Source organism: Coregonus clupeaformis, unplaced genomic scaffold (assembly GCF_020615455.1).
Source record: "Coregonus clupeaformis isolate EN_2021a unplaced genomic scaffold, ASM2061545v1 scaf1263, whole genome shotgun sequence".
Taxonomy (NCBI): Eukaryota; Metazoa; Chordata; class Actinopteri; order Salmoniformes; family Salmonidae; genus Coregonus; species Coregonus clupeaformis.
Window position 1 is genome coordinate 39,672 of NW_025534717.1, and position 20,163 is coordinate 59,834.

The 20,163-nt window shown below is 42.1% G+C and overlaps 1 protein-coding gene across 1 annotated transcript in view; it reads left to right on the forward strand.

Moving 5' to 3' along the window:
• Positions 1-2,729: 2,729 nt before the first annotated feature.
• LOC121540890 (protogenin A-like) overlaps positions 2,730-20,163 on the forward strand; it is a 43,037-nt gene continuing 25,603 nt past the window's right edge. Inside the window, exons 1-3 of the mRNA XM_041850012.2 lie at positions 2,730-2,833; positions 4,618-4,920; positions 19,546-19,690. Of these exons, the coding sequence (XP_041705946.2) occupies positions 2,767-2,833; positions 4,618-4,920; positions 19,546-19,690 (515 nt within the window). The 5' untranslated portion in view covers positions 2,730-2,766. The remainder of the gene's footprint in view (positions 2,834-4,617; positions 4,921-19,545; positions 19,691-20,163) is intronic.

A 20,163-nucleotide genomic window follows, 5' to 3' on the forward strand; every position in this document is an offset into this window, starting at 1 on the left:
CCCATTCATATGATTCAGCTTAACCACAACTGTCCTGTTTTCCCCAACCCCCAAAGTGCTGGCCGAAGGGTCATGTGGTAGGTCACACTATTCAGGCCAGCCTTTTGGACGCTGCTGGGGTCAGTGAGGATGGGTCTGTATGGGAGCAGGATGACACTGGGCTTATCCAATAGCAGAAGGCCCTGGAGGTGCCGGATCCCCCCCCTTTATTTCATTGATCTGGCCCCAGAGCTCGACCTCCGTCCATGTGCAGCCCTATCTTCACTCCACCCCCAAACAGTGTCATGTTGGCAGGTGCCCAAAACCAATTCTTAATCGAACACGAATAGAATATGTTCACATTGATTGTTCAGATCAACAAACAATATTAGGTTGTGATTTTAGTTATTACACAGTCATAAGGCACTATACATTGTAAATTAATGTGTGTTCAAAATTAGCAGATCTTCAATTAGATAATTTTTTTCCAGTGAAGAATCATAAGTCCTTGCACTTGCATTTTCACTTGAAATATTTCACGAGTTCAGTTATATTTCCTAAAGTAGCCATTGCATTTCCACTCCATGTTTTGTATCACCACTTTTACACCTTAACTTTCATCAATTTTATCTGTGTTGAAGTGCACACCTTGATCCTTGACTGTGAGAATCAGCTTTTGGTTTGGTCATATTTTGTGCTAGGGGATTCTCAAGGACACAACAGCTGGGCCTCGACCCTGCTGCTGAATGAGAGTCCGGAGCGGGGGAGGAAGGTCAAACTCACTCCATAATAAAACATGGACACTGGATCAATATCTGCATTTTCTGCATTTATGCAGCAGCTGTCCTGCTCCTACCAATGCTTTGTGGTAATTGCTGAGCCCAGTTCTCAGTGGTGGAGAGTGCCTCATTTCCATAAACAGTTTTTTCTCCTCCAGAGTGACCATTTGCAGTGCAGTTGCCCTCTTTGACATGGAGTGACTATTACCGGCCGGGCCCACATATGTTGAAGCAAACACAAATGAATCTCTCTTTACCCATATGCCTTAATAAAGGTCTATGTGACCGAAACATTTTCATTTGTCAATTGTTTAATTATGAAAGTATATACAGTGTGTGAGTCCTTCTACCAGTTCTCTATCTCCATGTCATCACTTCAAAGTAGGAACATTAGTCAAGATGTTATATAGACAATTTTCTCAACACCTTCTTTCCGTTGGTCAAGTGTCCCTGAGTTGTCTTGATTGCATCATATTGGTGTTGGAATAGAGCCGTGTCCTTGAGAGCCATTAAAAATAAATGCATGGTGTAAATAGTATATGGCATTGGCAACTGATAGTTTGTAAGGCCAATATGCCAAGAGCTTTTAAAAGCTTTAAGATGTCCGTAAGTGTCTGTGCATTACGCAATGGAGGTTGCTTTTGTAATGACACTTCAGAGTTATGTTGTGGGATTACTCAATAATCAAGTTACTAAATGATTGAGACTAACTGGGAATTGTTATGATGCTCTGTCAACCTAAACACTTATTGATAGGTAAGTATCCTCTTTTCCTCTTCCACTGTTCATCTTCTTCTGTCAGTTTTTTCTCTAACTGCGGCTATTAGCAGTCTAAACTGCAGCTCATTTGTGTTAGAATACAGCCTCGTCATTGAGGGGCATTAAAGATAAATGCATGCTTGGAAGACAACATGATAACTCACCTTGTCAGGTGTAAAATATGTTATCTTGCTTATAATCATCATGATTTGTTGGACCAATAACCTTTTGGTTATACAGTATCTGAAATTAAATGCAATACCTTGGATGGAGTGGGAATTTGATCTATAGTCCAGCTAGCTGGTAGACGATGGTTCTGAGTATGTGAATGGACTTTTGAATAGACAATTGTTGGAACAGCCTAGGAACCCTAATATAATAACCACACACTAAGCCAACAATATAACACATTGCCCTGGTTCTTTTTACAGACAGCATGAGAAATGATTTCTTGCAAATCCAAACTATCCACATGAACTACAACTCCAAAGCCATTTCCACACAAACTTTTCCTGAGGAACTGATGCTTCCCAGGAATTACATTCTGAGTAAGCAGTAGACCCTAGTCACACCTTGCACATGAACAACTGTGAGTTTCATGGTGGGTTTCCTCTAGTCATCATTCAGCACTGCACTCAGGCCATGATAGCTGTGCATAATGCTCCCCAGACCTATGAGGGCATGTGGATCATATTCTCTCAATGATACTCAATCATGTTCCTTGGTTGAAACTCTATATCCTTCTTTATACAGGTATGTCTATGTCCATGTGCATTATCATTCTAATTCCCACGCCTCTTAGTTATCATTGAATTATCATTGATCCTGATGAGTCATCAAAGGAAAGGTCTGCTCCATGTTTCCAAAAGGCATAAGGGAAATTAATAAAACTATATGCATTAATCACACAGATGTGTTGTATGCATTCACTTTCGTGTATAACTTTGCACTAATACCAGTAACACCTGACCAAATTATACCTGCTATGGCACAAAAATAGAAGTGATCAGATGTTGGCCTGTGTATTAATTAGCCGACTGATGGTGGCGGAGGAACTCTCCCATACATTTCCCCCCATGAATTACTCAACCGTAGAACGCAGCAATGGGTGGGGTGATGTCCATCTGCTCCGAGAAAAAAAGTAATCCCTGCTGTGATCAGGAGCGCAGTCACTTTCCTCTTAGATTAGCACGTAGTTCGACTGGAGGTAGGGGCTGAGAGAGTTAGTATGCGAGAACAATTGGAATAGATGGAGTATTTTAAAAGGAAATTATATCAGCGCTTGCTGTTTTTTGCGTTTTTTCTTCCAATCTCAGGTAAGAAAGGTAATATTTTGTTTGAGTTTATGTCAAATTGAAATTATAGTGACTGGTTTAGTGGGGGGGAAATACCGAACTGGACATCGGATGTGTGACCATACTCATGCTCCTATACTAATAGGGTTTGCTATTTACACTGAAAAAGAATAAGTTAGTTGAAGTGTTCTGTACTAACGAATATTCAATATTGAAGTGTTTAGCCTATAGCCTATGTTGCGACTTCTATAGCTGAGTGGACGCACTGCCAGTGCCCGGAGTTTAGGGGGCAACGAAATGGCCACGCTGACCACTGACTGCTTCGACCATTGCCCGATGTAGGCTATACATTTAGATAAGCACAGAACCTATACAAGTTTATGTTTGATTTTAGCTTTTGTCTCGAGTTACACGATAACCCGGGTTTCTGCATGAATTTGTATACGTGCAGAACAACACAGCAATCAGATACACGTGGATTGTACAATATTGCCAGCCCTGCTTTGAGATATTGATAAACGCGAAAACATATAGGTTAGCTATTCCCTACTCATGTTAGCTTCATTCAGTACATATAAAAATGAATTATTATATCAATAGAAAAACTGGCAACTGATTTTCTTTCCATAAATAATCCACTTTGACGTTTGATGCAGACAGTTAACATAGGCAATTAGCAATTAATATAATGTTGTGTAAATTGCTGTTTGAAGTAGCTACTCTGAACATGGGTGATCAGCTCAATGTTTAAAAAAATATATATAATCTACATTTAAATTGATTTCCAACAATTTAATTTGTGATTTTTTTCTTCTAGTAGCCTACATCAAACCTTTTTGACAGCTTGTATTTTTCCCCTTAAGCAAATGTGTAGGCCAATTTGATTACCAAAGTGCATGTGGTATTTCAGAAATATATATAGTAGGCTATACTCTCCTATAATTTAAATAGGACATGCTTTCATCTATTCATTTACCTCATCTTAAGCGTTGGAGCATAGAGATGTCAGAAGGGGTCCTAGAGCTCAGATGGAACTTGGCCAGATCAAGTATAGTGTTTGTTTATTTGAGAATATGAGTTATAGAACGTGTTATGTGAAGTCTTATACTGCTGAACATGGCTCAAAACATGTGAATTCTGATAAACCAAAGGAAGGCTACAAGGTTTGCAGTCTAAAGTGTTAAATGAAATGGTAATAAGCTATTTGCATACAAAAGGCACATAAAATGATTGTGTGAAGGTAGTGTGAATCCCATAGTTTCACAATAAATGAGGAATTGTTTAACATGAAACGATTAGTAGCCAACAGAGCCATTAACATTTCCATTAGGACATTAGACGTGTGTAGCCATCACATTTGATTTGGAAAATTATATAAACGCTTTTGCTTCCTGTCTGGATTGTAACTTTTTTACAGCTGGGAGTCTTGTCATTGAAAGGGGAGCTACTTATGAATTTCATGCTGGGAGTGCAATAAAACATTTGTGACTGAATGGAGCCATGGAATCAGTGACGTCACAGCTTTATGAGACATGAGTAACAGGATTAAATTGGAGCAGAAAGAAATCAAATAGGAGTACTATACCTCAGTACAATGAGAGCTGCTGTTGGATGGGATCCAAGCCCCTCTCTGTAGGCACCATGATGTTAACATGCTTTCAAGTTTAGATCCTACCAATGCAATATGCCTATGGAAAACGTAGAATAGTTGTAATCCCTTGCCTAGTATTGTCGCTAATTTCATCACATTGCTTCTTCTCCCACTCCAGCCAGGCACTGACTCTGTTCTCTTCTCTTCCCCACAGGTGTTTTGTGTTTTAGTGAGTTATTTTTTATCAAGGAGCCCCACGATGTTACTGTCATGCGGAAGGATGCCGTTATATTGGACTGTCAAGCGCACGGAGAGTCGCCTATTGCCATCAGGTGGCTTAAAAATGGAGTAAAAGTTGCAGAGAACGACCGCGTCTACATTCTCTCCAACGGCTCCCTTTATATTTCGGAGGTGGAGAGCAGGAGAGGAGACAAATCAGATGAAGGGTTTTACCAGTGCCTCGCTCAGAACAAGTATGGAGCCATCCTGAGCCAGAAAGTCTGTCTTACAATCGCAAGTAAGTATCATACTGGAGTTGTGTATAGGCATCACATGGAATAATGGAGAGGTTATGCAGGGCCTCCAACCTTTGGGCCACAGAAGATGGACCTCCTAATATGTCTCATTGTACATAATTGGTCATGTTTGTACCTGGTCATGGGAACTTCCTAAACACAGTAGAAAAGTAGACAACATTGGATGTACATGGCATGTGTACATGGTGACTTAAGATAAGTAACATAAACCATCCACGTTCTCTTTCGAATCTCTTAGTTACTGTGTAGTTACATATAATTACAATTTAATGTAACTGCATGGGATCTGTGTGCCCTACACTGAGGATGTTATGTCATAGCAATAATAATATTAATATGCCATTTAGCAGACGCTTTTATCCAAAGCGACTTACAGTCATGTGTGCATACATTTTTACGTATGGGTGGTCCCGGGGATCGAACCCACTACCCTGGCGTTACAAGCGCCGTGCTCTACCAATTGAGCTACAGAGGACCACGATGAAGTGATCCACATGACAGGCCCCTCGAAATAACATTTACTTGATGAACAGAGGAACTCCTGTGTTTTCATCTTGAAAGCATGGTAATGATATCCACTTTAGAGGTGAGCTTAGTACAAGCCCCGCACTATCAGCACAAGTTCTTAACTTCTTAGCAGGTATACAACTGGACAAAAGGTTTGATGTACACTCTTAGAAAAAAGGGTTCCAAAAGGGTTCTTCGGCTGTCCCCATAGGAGAACCCTATTTGGTTCCAGGTAGAACCCATTTTGGCTCCAGGTAGAACCCTTTTGGGTTCCATGTAGAACCCTCATTGGAAAGGGTTCTACATGGAACCCAAATAGGTTCTTCAAAGGGTTCTCCTATGGGCACCTTTTTTTCTAAGAGTGTAGAGCCACAATCTCTGTGTTGAAATGATAATTAAACAAAGTGAGAGATCTTACTTGTAGTTATCTGCTAAAATGTTTGAAGCTGACATAGTCATTGGGGAGTAGATAGAGACTTTACACTCTTAACAGGCATAGAATAGGCCTTTCCCACCTCTGAAATCAAGGGAAAAAGGGTCTTTCTGTCATCACCAGCAGGGTGCTATCATTTTCTATGTAGTCTGGTGCGTCTAATCTCTCTTCTTTCTTCGTCAGTGTAATGCCCAATGTTGCGTTTTGGGCATTCCGGTTCTCTAATCCACCTAATAGCTGAGGAAGGGAAGGCATTGGATGCTTCAGTGGTGGCATTGGGGGGAGGGGGGTACAGCCTTCAAAGTTTGAGGCCTGAAGCCAAAAAGATACTCTTAGTGGAGGAGAATATGTCCATTGGTGTGCAAATGAGGGAGATGCAGGTTTGAAAGGTTAGGAGCTGTCCAGGATGCCGGTTACACCAGTGCTAAAGAGCAGATGACCCTTATTCACTGGACTGGGCTTTCATGTCGTTGCTCCATGATCACTGGGGAATTGTTCTTTTGGAATGCTTTTTTTTCTCCCAGTGGCACGTATATGAGCCTGCTGCCTATTCTTTTAAAGGGCCAGTGGAGCTGCTCTTTAGGGACCCTGTTCCCGAGTGACACCACCCCCCAGGCCATGTTTTTTTCTGTGCTTCTTTTGCACAAAAGAATGTGCCTTTTTTTCCCTCCCTTGCATTCCCTTTCATAGGGAAACCTGAGGTTTTACGTGGCACTTAAGACAGAAAATGGCCCCTCCATGCACTCGTCCAAGAATATTGTGATTGTCTCTAATTCTAATTGTACATGGAAAAGTTAAGTCCTGATACATGTCAAATTGGGCAGGATTGTTGTGAAATGATTTAGTTGTGAAATTGTTAAAATGATTTACCACTGTGAGGTTCCTGAAGAGCCCACAGGTTGGAATACTATTCTTTAGGATCTCCTGTCTGATATGATCCTGACAATCCACTGACAAGTAGATGTTGAGAGACAAGAATGTGTCTGTCCTGGTTCAGTTCCCTAAGCTGAATTCTACTGAAGACCTCTAAAACTAACAGACACCATTGATAACATTTTTGCTTTCCAGATAGGCCTAGATTTATATGTAAAAGAGAAAAAGTTACTATTTTTGTATTTTTGGGCCTTTACAAGTACTTTTGAAATTACTATCAGGGTAATCTCTCGTGGACAGATCTACGTAAACATAACTGGTACCGTAGAATCTGTGGGGAAGGAATGGGAATCATTCCGGTTCCGCTCCTCGTTCTAGCATCTCTTGATCCCTTCTCTTAACATGTATGGACCCAAAACTTAATTGAGCAGCTGACCAATTACTTTAGTTCTGGGTTAACCGAGATTACTATCAGGACAATTGAGTGCAATACAACATCAATCTTTTTTTGTTTTGGAAGATGCCACACAGACTTGTAGATGCTATACCAATAAAATACAGAGTTAATGAGCCTAGATTTGCATGAGGTCCATGAAAACAGTGACTGCCTTAAAGCCACTAAAACTACTCTGACCCTCTCACATGCTATACAGCAAGTTTCAGCCCGGTATTACAGTGGCCTGTGTCCTTACTGTGATTTTTACAGGATGCTGTGTGTTTGTAGTTTTATTAATTGAGAGGGTTTTCTGTTTTATATTATGAACTTAAGAGGTGATAAAGGCTGCCAGCGGAGTTTACAGGCTTGTTTTAAAGGGACACTTAGACCTGCTTGACGGTCTATCTGGAAGCTCATAAAATTTGCACGTACCTGAGAAATGCTCAGTGGTAGAAAACAAAGGTGGCAGTGGGGGTTGTCGAGAATCACACACACACACACACACACACAAATGTGAATTTGCCGTTCCCTCATACCACAGCCTTTCCTTGACTGTCTAAATGGCCTAACTTTATTGCATGGCCAGCCAGTGAGGCAGAGGCTAGTGGTCTCCTCACTATGATTTTCTGCTCTGCTACTCTGAAGAATTCATGAAAAGCTTTTCACTCTGGCCTTCTTTGTCCGCCTTGCCCCAAACTGCCCCCTGACTAAAATGAGTTATTTGGGGGGCATTTGTTTGTCCAGAGATCAATGGTTAGGACAGCTGGGCCTATTCACCGCTGGAAGGGTAATTATGAGAATGGCACTGCAGAGTTTGATTAAACTTTTTTAATTTTGTTTTTGGAAATGAAAATCTAATTTGATAATCCTAACTTCAATTATGCTTTTTCAATCAACTCTTTTTAAGTTGAGAAAGTGACTTTTTGTAAATGATATGACTTTCCGACATGGCCTATTTGTTTTAACATACAGTGTATCCTTAGGTCTTAAGATGCTTTTTATTTATGTTACTGTGCCCTAGGTGGGGTTTATGACGCCCCTGTTTGCATTGAAAAAACACTCCTCATTGAATGCTGTGAAAAGATTTCCGAGTGAGCGTTACTATGGCTCAGGGAGCTTTTCATGTGTTGCATCCTTCACCAGGAAGATTGATAGTGCAACATGTGGGGACCTTTTGCACCTTCTGCCCAGAGGCTCTTCTCACCTCTGGCCTTAAAAGATATCCCTCATTATCAGTCATGCTGCCAAGTCCTTTCTGACTCTGGCCTTTAGAAAGATAGTGGCATTATTTAACAAAAAATAACAACAAATTGAGTTCATTGTTTTATGTTATAAATGTGGGAAGACCATCCCTAACACCATCTTAGGCTAGTTCTGTTTTAAGATCTGGTTTCTACAATTTGAAAATCCCTTTGTCCTCGGAGCAGACATTAAATGTCAGTTGCCCTGAGGGAAACGATGAGAGGGGATTGTGTCTTGATCAACGGCCATGTGACTTGGTAGCTAACCACATGAGTGCTGTCAATAGGCCTCCACAGATTGATGGGGTTCTCCGTAGAGACATGGTCTCATGTGTATGATCCCTCCAGGCCTCCTATACCATGTTTCCAGAGGTTCACATGGTGTTATGCAATACACATACATTGTAAAACCATATCCATGTCCTTGCCCATATCCTTATCCATCGGTTCCGATGCAAGGTCTTACCGTGAGAGTGCTGGGATGTTTTTAGTTGATTCGAAAATTATGTTTTTTCGAGGTTACAAAACCAGTGGAGAGAATATATCTCGCTCATTGATGTCATAAGAGAGGATAGATAAGGATAGATAAATGTTTTTGCTGGTGACCAGCTTTACCTGTCATTTTACTGGTGACCAGCCTTCGCTGTGTTTTTGCTGGTGACCAGTCTTTGCTGTGTTTTGGACACACAGATCAGCTTGACCAGCTAAAACCAGCTTAGTCACCAATATACCAGCAACACCAGCATAAGTTGGTATGTGTCCAAAACACAGTGAAGGCTGGTCACCAGTGTCCAAAACACAGCGAAGGCTGATCACCAGCAAAACCAGCTAGACCATGCTGGCCAACCAGCTAGACCATGCTGGTCAAACCAGCTTGACCAGCATAGACCAGCATGGACCAGCAAATACCAGCATGGACCAGCTTGAAATGTATGCTGGTCTATGCAGTTTTTTTCCAACAGGGATTTGGGACCATTTTTGACTACCCCCATAAATGACAAGCATGTAGTGCAAAGACACTTTGCCTCTGGAGTAAGCATACAGAATACAGGTTTTAAAAAAACGGAGTACATGGTTGAAAAGATTCCTAATGCTGAACAGTTTACTAACTTCATATTGTGGTCCACAATAGAGCACCCAAATGACTATTCCACAGCATACTTCGTGACTCCAACAAAATGGTTGTTTGACCCCACCAGCTCTCTCCTTGTGTGACCACAACCCCAGTGTTTATTTTGGTTGCTAAGGAATGTATTAGACCTGCAGAGGCTCTGCAGCATTAGGGTCACAATAAAGGAAAAGCAAACCTAAAGGCACAGTAATGGATTGACGTGAATGTTTGAAATAATTATTTAAGAGGAATAAGTCTCTGAGCATGGCTTATTTTTTTCCCTCATCTGCATCTGTGGGACATGAATGGTTTCCATGGTTTCCTTGGACCGAAGTTCCAGAGGTCCAAGGTTTCTTTAGATTGCCCAATAGATGTTAGGTACTGAGAGTACTCATAATTTAAATCCTCCCTGCAATAATGCTAGACATTCCTTCTCATTTATCAATTACTTCAACAGTCCCCTATCAGTGTCCACCCAATCAGTGTCTAGCCAAAAAATGTGTTATGCTTTCAAGATTTACTCCATTGGCACCATCTCCTATTGGATTTTGAGCACAAAGCCTTATTTTGTGGTGACTTGTTTTAATTTTAGAGAAACAAAGCATGACACGATAATTAAGTAGAAGACTGTACTGATTTGAAAATGGACTGTTTAAAACCAGCACTCTGATGAAGAGATTAGACACAATGAAAGCACTGTCTCTGGTGGGTGAAGGGCTGATGTTGAATGATTGGAGAACTTTGACACCAGATAAGAGATGGGAGGAGGGGGCAAGTGTCCCTCTCCTAACCCCACGCCCCCACTGCCCAGGGGACTTCGAGGTCACAGTGCTCATGGGGTATGTGCTTTGTTTGGCCTGGGCCAATGACCACTGGGCCCTCCAGCAGCCTGCTGCCCGGCCCAGCCCAGCCCAACTCGCCCGGCCAATGATTGATTTGTGGGGCTTTTCAGCATTGCATTCTTCCCCTCAGTTGCCAGGCTGAGCATTCTTTTTCAGGAGCCCTTATTATTTATTAAAGGGGGATTAGACAAACGTGTTGTTGGGTCATTGAACATTATGAAGGAGCTCATCGCTCAAGAGTTTCTTGGGTTCTGTTCCATTGGAGGCATTCAATTTGAAACTCAAGAAATAGCCTCCTTTAAAGCAACACAAGGAAACAAAGCAAATGATCGATTTGACAACAAGCTCCTTTTTTTTCCACTCAGAGTTAAGGTTACGAGGGAGAGAGACTAGCCTGAGCTATTCTTGTTACATTGTGTTAAATACATAGAACTCATTCTGATGTGTGATGCATTCCAATGTACAGAAAAAGACCCAAGCACTACATGACTTAGTCCCACTTAAAATAGAGACAGACCTGGGTGTTCCTCTTATCTTAATGGATAGTTTCTGGTATTTTCTGGGATCCTACTTTTGACCATTCATAAAATGTGGGCAGCAACCCAAGGCAGTGACCATTTACATGAAACCTCAACAGTTTGATATTTACTGCTTGCTTCCTAAACTGTTTCCTCTCATTCCCAGCATTAGGCCATTCATGGTTCATTTGCATATGAAGTCATGAAAGGAGCGGTCCTCCCCACCCACTCACCCTCCCATGCTGAACCCTTCACTGCCCACTCTGTCCACAGCCCACGACACAGATCTGCTGTCCCTCATTTGAAATAATAGCATGAATCAATATCACTATACCAAACATTTGTCACATCATAGTAATTATCACTGAATGAAATGTTTCTGGAAATTGGTTGAAATGAAATGTTATGACTCTTGATGAGCCCTCTGACAGGTCTGATGACGTTGAACGCTTAAGTGGTTAAATGTTCTGTTGGGTTCAGTACGGAACTGTTCAGAACTGTCAGTATTAGGACCTTGAGGTCGAGGCCAAGGATTTTTGTTGAAGTCATAAATAGATGTCTCCTTCTTACTCTCTCTTGCAATGCTATTCAAAGAAAGAATCCTTCAGTCCTACTGTTTAACACTTGCAGTAATGTTATTTGTCCTGTCACTTATGACTCATAAGGGTGGGAGTTTTAAATACTCCCCTATACTTTAATTGATAACTGTAGATCTCCTTGTGGACATACTGCCTGCTAGTGTTATGAGTAGGGTCAAGAGTGTTTCCTGACCACATGACCTGACCAGGACCAACTCCAGTCCCTACCCATTCATGCGTAGTGAAGCTGCAGGCCTGGCCCAGGTCATCTGCAGGATTAGGGCCAGTGTTTCCACTCAATTGCTCTGCAGATCGCCTTAGACAAAGCTGCCAGAGCAGATCCCTGACCAGCCACTCTGGATCTGGCCTCAGTGCTCATCCACCTTGTTCCAATCAGGAGCGAGGAGAAGCCACACACGTAGCCAGGGCCTTGGAGTGGATAGAAAAGCTTCAGTGCTGTCTCCTGCTTGACCACTTACTGCGTTTGTCTACCACTGGGAACCAAGAGGCCTGGAGGAAATTAGTGCTGCAGAGCAGAGCGCAGCAGCAGCCATTGACCTGTTGACAGACGCCCTGGCTAAACTCTGAGCTCCTCTGTCCCTAAAAAAAACAAAAAAACATGGAATGTTTCTGAGTTACAGCTTAGAGAACAACAAAGTAAACCCCTGACCACAGAGGGATATATCTGAATGCACACATATACTGACTCTGCACACTATAAACATTTGCTTTACTATGAAGATATTAATAATAATATGCCATTTAGCAAACGCTTTTATCCAAAGCGACTTACAGTCATGTGTGCATACATTTTTACGTATGGGTGGTCCCGGGGATCGAACCCACTACCCTGGCGTTACAAGCGCCATGCTCTACCAATTGAGCTACAGAGGACCACCCATACGTATATTCTTTTTTTATTATTATTAGTGGATTATTAATGCTCATTGGGCATGCTCAGTGGCTGTGTTGAACATTTCCATAACAATAACTCTCCATACAGCACGTATAGAACACATTCTTTCCACCACATTTTGAGAATTGTTTTAACCAACATAGTAATGAGGTAGAATTTGTGCCTGCAGTGTGATCGTTCAAGCTATAGTAATTAGAAGAGAGCATACAACTACTCTGAATATTGGATTCCCATATGTTAAAGAGCATGTCCTCAGGGTGGGGTGGGAAGGGGGGGTTTGGGTTGATAACCCTGCACTTTGGCAGGACGTTTAGCTGGAGTGACCAGGGGGAAGGGGGACAGAGCTGGCCCCTGAAGTTTCTAAGGGAACCTTTGTCCGGGCTTGACCCGTCCACTGACCTGATGTTTGCTGAGCTTTTGGCTTCAGCAGGCCCGTCTGCCACTGGAAGACAAAGAGAATGGCCAGCTGGGAGGCAGAGCACGGAATAATTCTATAGTTTAGTTCGGACATTGGTGAAAGAGTGTTCAGTGGTCACTCACTGATTTTTTTGTTGCTGTCAAACTTGTTTCTGTTTCTTAGGATAAGGGTGCAAAGTCTGCATGCCGCAAATCCTTAGACAAGGTTTTAAATGGTCATTACTAATAATGGAACGCCCTTCATTATGTTTTGTGTTAGAGATTTGATTTATTGTGAATCACCACTTTGTTCATGATCAATAGTAACAGATTTGTTTTTGCAACTCCGCACCAGCCCCAACATCTCCCATCTGCACAGTAACTAAATGAAGAAAAGCATTATGCAAAGCATTGTTCTACTGTGCCAGTATGGAATGGCAGTGGACAGGGTTGAAGAGAAAGAGGATGTTAGCGGGGGCATTTCGTATCTGTAGGAAGGCAGTTTTAGGAGGCTCTGAGTGATTGATTGGCAGTTTGCCAGCAGGGGAGCATTAGCGTTGCAGCAGTGCTGGGGTGGCCTTGCAGGGCTCTGCCTGGATGGGCGGTGTGCCGGCCAGGATTTGTGGAGGTTGGAGGTCAGAGGTGGGGTCACTGCAAGGGGCAGATGGCCAGATCCTTTTTTTGTGCTGCTTGGAGCAGGCATTCACCCCCTCATTAGAAACAAACTGGGCAAAACATCCGGGTAAACAATAAATTATTCAACCGATCGATTATGCTTTGACATTTTAAGCTAGGTGGGTTTGATAGTTATATATTCTCTATGTGGTTGAATTAAATCATTAAGTAACAGAAACAAATTGTGAAAGGGGGAGAATAGTCAAGTCACCTTTTCATTCATGGAGGCCTTGCTCAATAACTGGACACCCAAAGCTCCAGGGGGGAGGTGCATATGATGAGCATTTGCTGGCAATGCAGAGCATTTGATTCTTAATGTGTTTCAAAGGTCATCTGGAAGGTGACTGGAAGAGGTAAATGGGCAGACAGAGGTAGTTGAAGGTATAATCTAGTCCTTGTAGTGTGAGCCTCAGCTCATCTGCTTTAATATTTCATTTAGGAGCATTAGGTGCCGCCTCTGGCAACCATCATCACTCAAAGGAGACGGTTAATCGCATATTTTGAGCAGCCACGGCAGTGACCACAGCTCGACAAGCCCTAGCAGAATAGATTTTAGACCGAGACTTAGTAGTTAATCAATAATCAATAAGGATCTCTCTGTTTGTCAATCCAGCATTTTTTGACTATTCAGAGAGACAGAGTATCTGGGAAGCTCATCCTCTCATGGCCCCAGGCCCCGGGCTACTGGGACGGATGCCTCCATGTTGCATTGCTGCTGTTGTGCAACACTTAGGAATGTGTTTGATGTTGATTAGAGGTTCCACATTTTGTTGCTCCGTGGGAGCGTGTTGCTGAGGGATGGGCCCCTGTATCCGTTCAATGACGCTCCCAATCCAATGCCTGCCTGCACTTCTCTCCACAGCAAATATTCCTCTGCAGAGGACTGCACTGGCCCTGATGCGCAAGAGGCCTTACAGCTCACAACTAATTCAATTAAAAATGCCCAAAGCAAAGTGGCAAGGGGCTCAGTGAAAAGATCAGTCCCCTTGTCTTCAAAATAACTTTACACAAAGAAATGGGACTCTACAGCAACTGGTTGCACACAACCATTTGGAAGTCTAATACTAGAAGTAAAGTGCTCTGCAAATAAAAGTTCAAGGCAAAGTGGCGCAACTCTCTAAAACTGGTCAGGGTAGAGAATGTAGGTCATGGATCCCAAATTAATTGGGTTCCTTTTGGCTTTGCCCATGAACGGTGCATGCCCTGCCCCTGGCCAGTGAAAAAAACTAGGAGGTCTTTACCTTGACATGTCAGAGGGTCAGCTGCGTTTAGGAGGGACAGAATACCCCTTGCCGCCTTCCTAAAGACGACACAGAGTGGCTGTCAGAGTGCAGTGCGCTGATCAGGATTCACCAGTCTGGCAGTTAGGGCTTTCCCGCTGTTCAGCACCACAACACCTGGAAACCCAGGTTACGTCCAGCTATCCATCATGGCCGTTATAGAGGCCAGGACACAATCCAGTGTTTTTATGACGGGGTGGAGTTTACCTTTAGGCAAGGTTTCTCGAGAGCAGTGCTTGAGATTTACGTTGCTTTTAAGTAGTACTCTGAGAAAGGTTTGCTAAGGATACAGCTAGAAGCACACCACCTGTGCTGTGTGCTGATTGTCTGTTAAATTTTTTGTGTGGTAATAGTTCATGTTCAATTATTCAGACAATGACTAAAGGTGCAAGATTGGGGTCCTCTCTGATGTCAGTGGCAACAGCTGTTCAATCAGAAACTATGAACCTTGCACCTAGTGAGGATTTGCCTCGCTTTAAATCTGAGCTCCTTATAATCTTTGCACGGCTCCTCTTATGTTTTCTTCATCTGTTGGCTCTTCCCCCTCTCTCTTATCCCCTGGCAAGCCTGCTGTGTTTGATGTGCGTTCAGGTTTTTTTGTGTGCAGAATGTAGAGAAGAGGGGTAATTTCTGTGATAAAGTTAGTGGGGGAGCCTCCGAAGGCAAACACTGGGGAGAGCATCTCATTGTTACTCTGGGCTAGCGAGATAACTGAGCCAAGGGAGGGGGGGAGAGAGTTGGATAGAGAGAGAGAGAGAGAGAGAGAGAGAGAGAGAGAGAGAGAGAGAGAGAGAGAGAGAGAGAGAGAGAGAGAGAGAGAGAGAGAGAGAGAGAGAGAGAGAGAGAGAGAGAGAGAGAGAGAGAGAGAGAGAGAGAGAGATATATACTCTGATGCCTCTCTCCCCTCCCCTCAGACTGCCTCTTCATCTGTGAGTGCTGATGGCTCCTCGCCCCTGCAGCACAAACAGCATCGGATGTGTGCAGAGAGGTCAAAGAGCACTGCAGTCTGTTTGTTTACCCATTACTTAAGTGGTGTGCATTGCATTCTGAAAACATGCAGCTGTTTTTAATCTGAAAACACATGTCACGTGTATCTTTGAATTATGTGATTCCTTTTTCTCTGAGTAATAAATGAGTGAAGAGGGTTTTGTGGTACTTGTTTTGGGTATTTCTGATGTAGTCTTCTTTATATAGTAATTCACTGATGTAGCCTAGTCCGTTGGTTGCACTGGGTCCCAGTTATGCCAGGAGTGGTTTGATTTGTTTATGTTAATTATTGTCATGTGAATTTCTATCTCTAATTCAACCTAAGCTTGAATCATTACCAGAGGTTGTAAGGCTCTGGTTTTAATCATCAATGATTCAAGGTCCACAACCCACAAGTATTTATCTGTATATTTATTCATGGAGAGCTCGGGCGCCAAAGACACAAACATACGATTTTATACCTCCTGAACTTGACTCCTCCCACCTTTAGGTGACTTTTCTAAACAGTTTCCGCCTTCCCCTTCACCCTTGAATGTTTAGTACCGCCCCCTCTGTTAGTGGGTTGACACTACATGATAATTCTAATATTTATACTGTATTTGGGGTGAAATCCTTTAGTCATTATTCTTAAAATCCAAATTAATCTAACAATTATGTTGATGTTATCCAGCCCTGGGGCTTTTTGGTAAAGATTTTATTTATCTCAGTCATTCCAAAAATTGGATTTAAATTGAGGTCTGTATCAAGAGCAGCAGCACCATCATTTATTGTAAAGTAACTGTCCAGTGTTTCCAGATGTCTATGAAATATGACGTATTATTAATTACAATATGAGTTAAATAGTTTTCCTTTCAAAAAATGTGTTAAAAAGCAGCTTTTCTGTGTTGGAATGGTGTGGGCGTGGGACACACTCTTTTCACGCCACTTCGATACAAAATGATTTTCGTAGCAGGTTTGGAGAGCATTTTTGCTAACCCTAACCTTAACCCTTTTCCTAACCTTAACCTCAGTCTCCTTATCTGCTACGTTAATTATCCTAATCTGCTGCGTAAATGCTCCTAACCTGCTATGAAAAAGTCACTTTGGTATCGAAGTGGCATGAAAAGAGTGTTTCCCGTGTGTGCGTACCCCAACAACAGAGTAGACAGCTGATTGGCCATGGGATTGGCCATCCTCCATGAGGAAATAGAAAGCATTTTTGAAACGGTCTGTTTGAGATACAAATTTGATGTTGGGTTTTTTAAGTGTTTTTTCTCCAATTTATGCTTGGGCCACAAATACGAGTATAGGATCGTGAGTCAACACCATTATTCGGTTATGAGTTAACATAATATTAACTTTTAAAAGTGATATTTTCACTGGACAGTAACTTTAACAGACTATTGACCTGAGGCTTCATTAGTTGAGACGGGGGATGGGAGTGGATAGCAGTGGATGACCTTAATGACTTTTGGGGGTTTTATTGCTTAGTGACTGAAAAGGGGGGGAAACATAATGTTCTAGATTCTTTTTTATTAATCTTTTGAAACGATGAACAATCTATTCTAGACATTGAACTACTTGCAACATCATTCTTAACGGTGGATAAGGTTTAGGTGAAATCAGTAATGGGACACACGCTGTGTACATTAGGTTTCTCATGGAGTTTAGTTTCCATACAGTTCAGGTGGTGTCTAACAACCAATCAGTTTCAGGGAAACCCAATCCAAGCAGGATGTTGCCGGACCTCTCCACCAATCATCACCGTCCGGCTGCACTCAGCAGGGCATCACTTTTAGATATATCTGTCATCAGGGGTCCTCTTTATCTCAGGGGGATTAAAGTATGGAATCAGTGGCAAATAATTTGTTGGTAAAACACTTGACTTAAAGGCAACAGTTATAATGATGTATTAATTGCTATAAGCATATGAGCCTTATAATATATATTGTCTCTCTAGGAATAGACCTACAGGTAGGCCTAATTAGGAATTAGATGCTGTGAAGAGGTAGCACTATTCCCAAAAGGACTGTGTGTCTGTGAGGGTTGGTTACATGTGATGTTGTCCTTTAATGCTACTGTTAGCATAGAGCAGTCCGTTTAGGTTCCCACTGGCCATTCATCTGGCCTGTCAAAGGCCTCATTTACAGTATCATCTTTCACTGACGGATCTTCCCTAACTCTGCTGCTCCATGAGGGGGAAATGAATAAATGATCTCAAACAAAATGGATCAAGCTTCCCCTCCTCCTCCACATGGCCTCATCACCATCTGTGGGCTTAATTATTAATTGTTAGATATTACTTGTTAGATATTACTGCACTGTTGGAGCTAGAAGCACAAGCATTTCGCTACACCCGCAATAACATCTGCTAAACACGTGAATGTGACCAATAAAATTTGATGTGATTTATTTGATTTGATTTGATTGTTGAAATATAAAGAGTTTTACAGCAAGCGTATGAAGTATTTTATTTAAGTTGAAGTATTAGTAGTAGTCATTAGGTGGGCCACTAAAAGTTTGTGTGCACGGCACACATTTGACTGATTGACCTCTGCTCATGTGCGTAGATGTGCATTGTAGAGGAGCTAATTAATAAGATGGGCCTAGCGGAGATTTCCTCTGCTCTCTGATCTCCTCAGGGTTTAATGTGCTCCAGCTAGGATGAGCTGACAGGTACATGTAACATGCTGGTTTGTTTAGGTTAGTTAGGGCCCTGCGAACCCCGTCTGATATCCGATGTCTGGTGCTTGTATAACACCTCATCTGAGGGAGAACTGGAGCTTATGCATTTTCAAAGAAAAGGTGAGAGACAGGGCAAGGTTTTGTAAGGGGGAAAAAACAACAGCTGATTTCAATAGTGGACTAACCTACATCTCAGGGCAAAGGGGCTTCCTGTTACTTTGTCTTGATTACATTTACATTTTAGTCATTTAGCAGACGCTCTTATCCAGAGCAACTTACAGTTAGTGAGTGCATACATTTTTTTCTTCCATACTGATGGCAATGCATCAACACATGAACTCTGTCTAGGCTGTAAGGAGAGGAGGTCAGGGAGATAATTTGTCTTGGAGGGGTAGGGTTGGATGGATTGTGGGGCTCTTCAGATCTTGCTTCAGCCCTTATGATTATTCTTGGCAAATGTTCAATCTCAGTGCTAATGTACAGCATTTAGGTTGATTTGAATAGGATAGAGCTTTCTTGTTGGGACATGGCAGCTCCTTGGCAAGTAGTTTCATGGACAATTATATGAATGAAGGGGATGGCAGTTGGGGTAGTGATCATTTCGGTATTATTGTGCACATAGATTTCCCTATTTTCAATGAAAATTCAAAGAATGAGGTTCAGCTTCACAGCACTGCATTCTCACTATCAGACAGAGACTGAAGTGGGATGGCCTTTGCTGAGTATAGGCTTTAGTGAGATGGTAACCTGAAAGTGAAGTAATTTATATTTATAAGATATGCCTGGTAGCTCAATATATTCCCTTATTTCCATAAATGTAATTGATTTCCATTTTAACTGAATAGTGCCCTTAAGTCCTAAGATACAGAGGCTTAGTTTGACTGATATAAATACATTTAACCTTATCCACCAAGATGAGCTGCCGAGCAAGAGAGGATAGTGGGCCATCAACATACATTTTTGTGATGATTGGTCTTATAGATCCAAATGAGGGAAAATACAATATTAGAAACACATAATTTCACAGTTATTGCTATCTAATGGCTGCATTGCTAGTAATCATCTCTTTGGAAACATGTACTGTACATTAGAGAATGTGTCTACTCTTGTAGTACACAGTGTCTCACCGTTCCTTGTTTTGTTCTGTAGGTATCTCCCCCTTTATAAATCAGCCAACATCCATTGTGGTGACAGAAGGATCAGTCGCCCGTTTCACCTGCAAAGTCACTGCAAGCCCTCCTCCCATCATCACCTGGGAGTTCAATCGGGTCACGTTACCCCTGGCAACTAAAAGGTATGCATTCTCATTATTTAATTATCATGCCATGTCATTAACTTTATCTTTAGAGGGTGTTTGAGAGTATTGTAGAAGTTGTGACGTCACGAGAGGCTACACAGCTTTCAGCGGGATTGCTCAAGTAGTGCAAGGAGACAAGGTTCAAACAAAACAAGGATTTTATTAAAGGTCTTGGGAAATTAACGAAAATATAACCAAATTCTGTTCTCTTGTGGCTCTTTAAGGGTTAACAGTTCAGGGATGTCTCTTCCACATCCAAAATCATAGTTCTCACTCGCTCAGTTAACTTTTCCCCAGCCTTACTGTAGTCCACGTTGCAGCTAGTGGCCAACCCAGCAAAAAGTCCTTCCCAATGTCTCTCCCGTAGTTCCACAGGCGAATATATCCAAAGGTGAGTATTTCCCAAAGGTAAGTATCTCCAAATCCTTATATTCCTCATGGAAGTGGACGTGCAGCACTCTTGTCCTCCA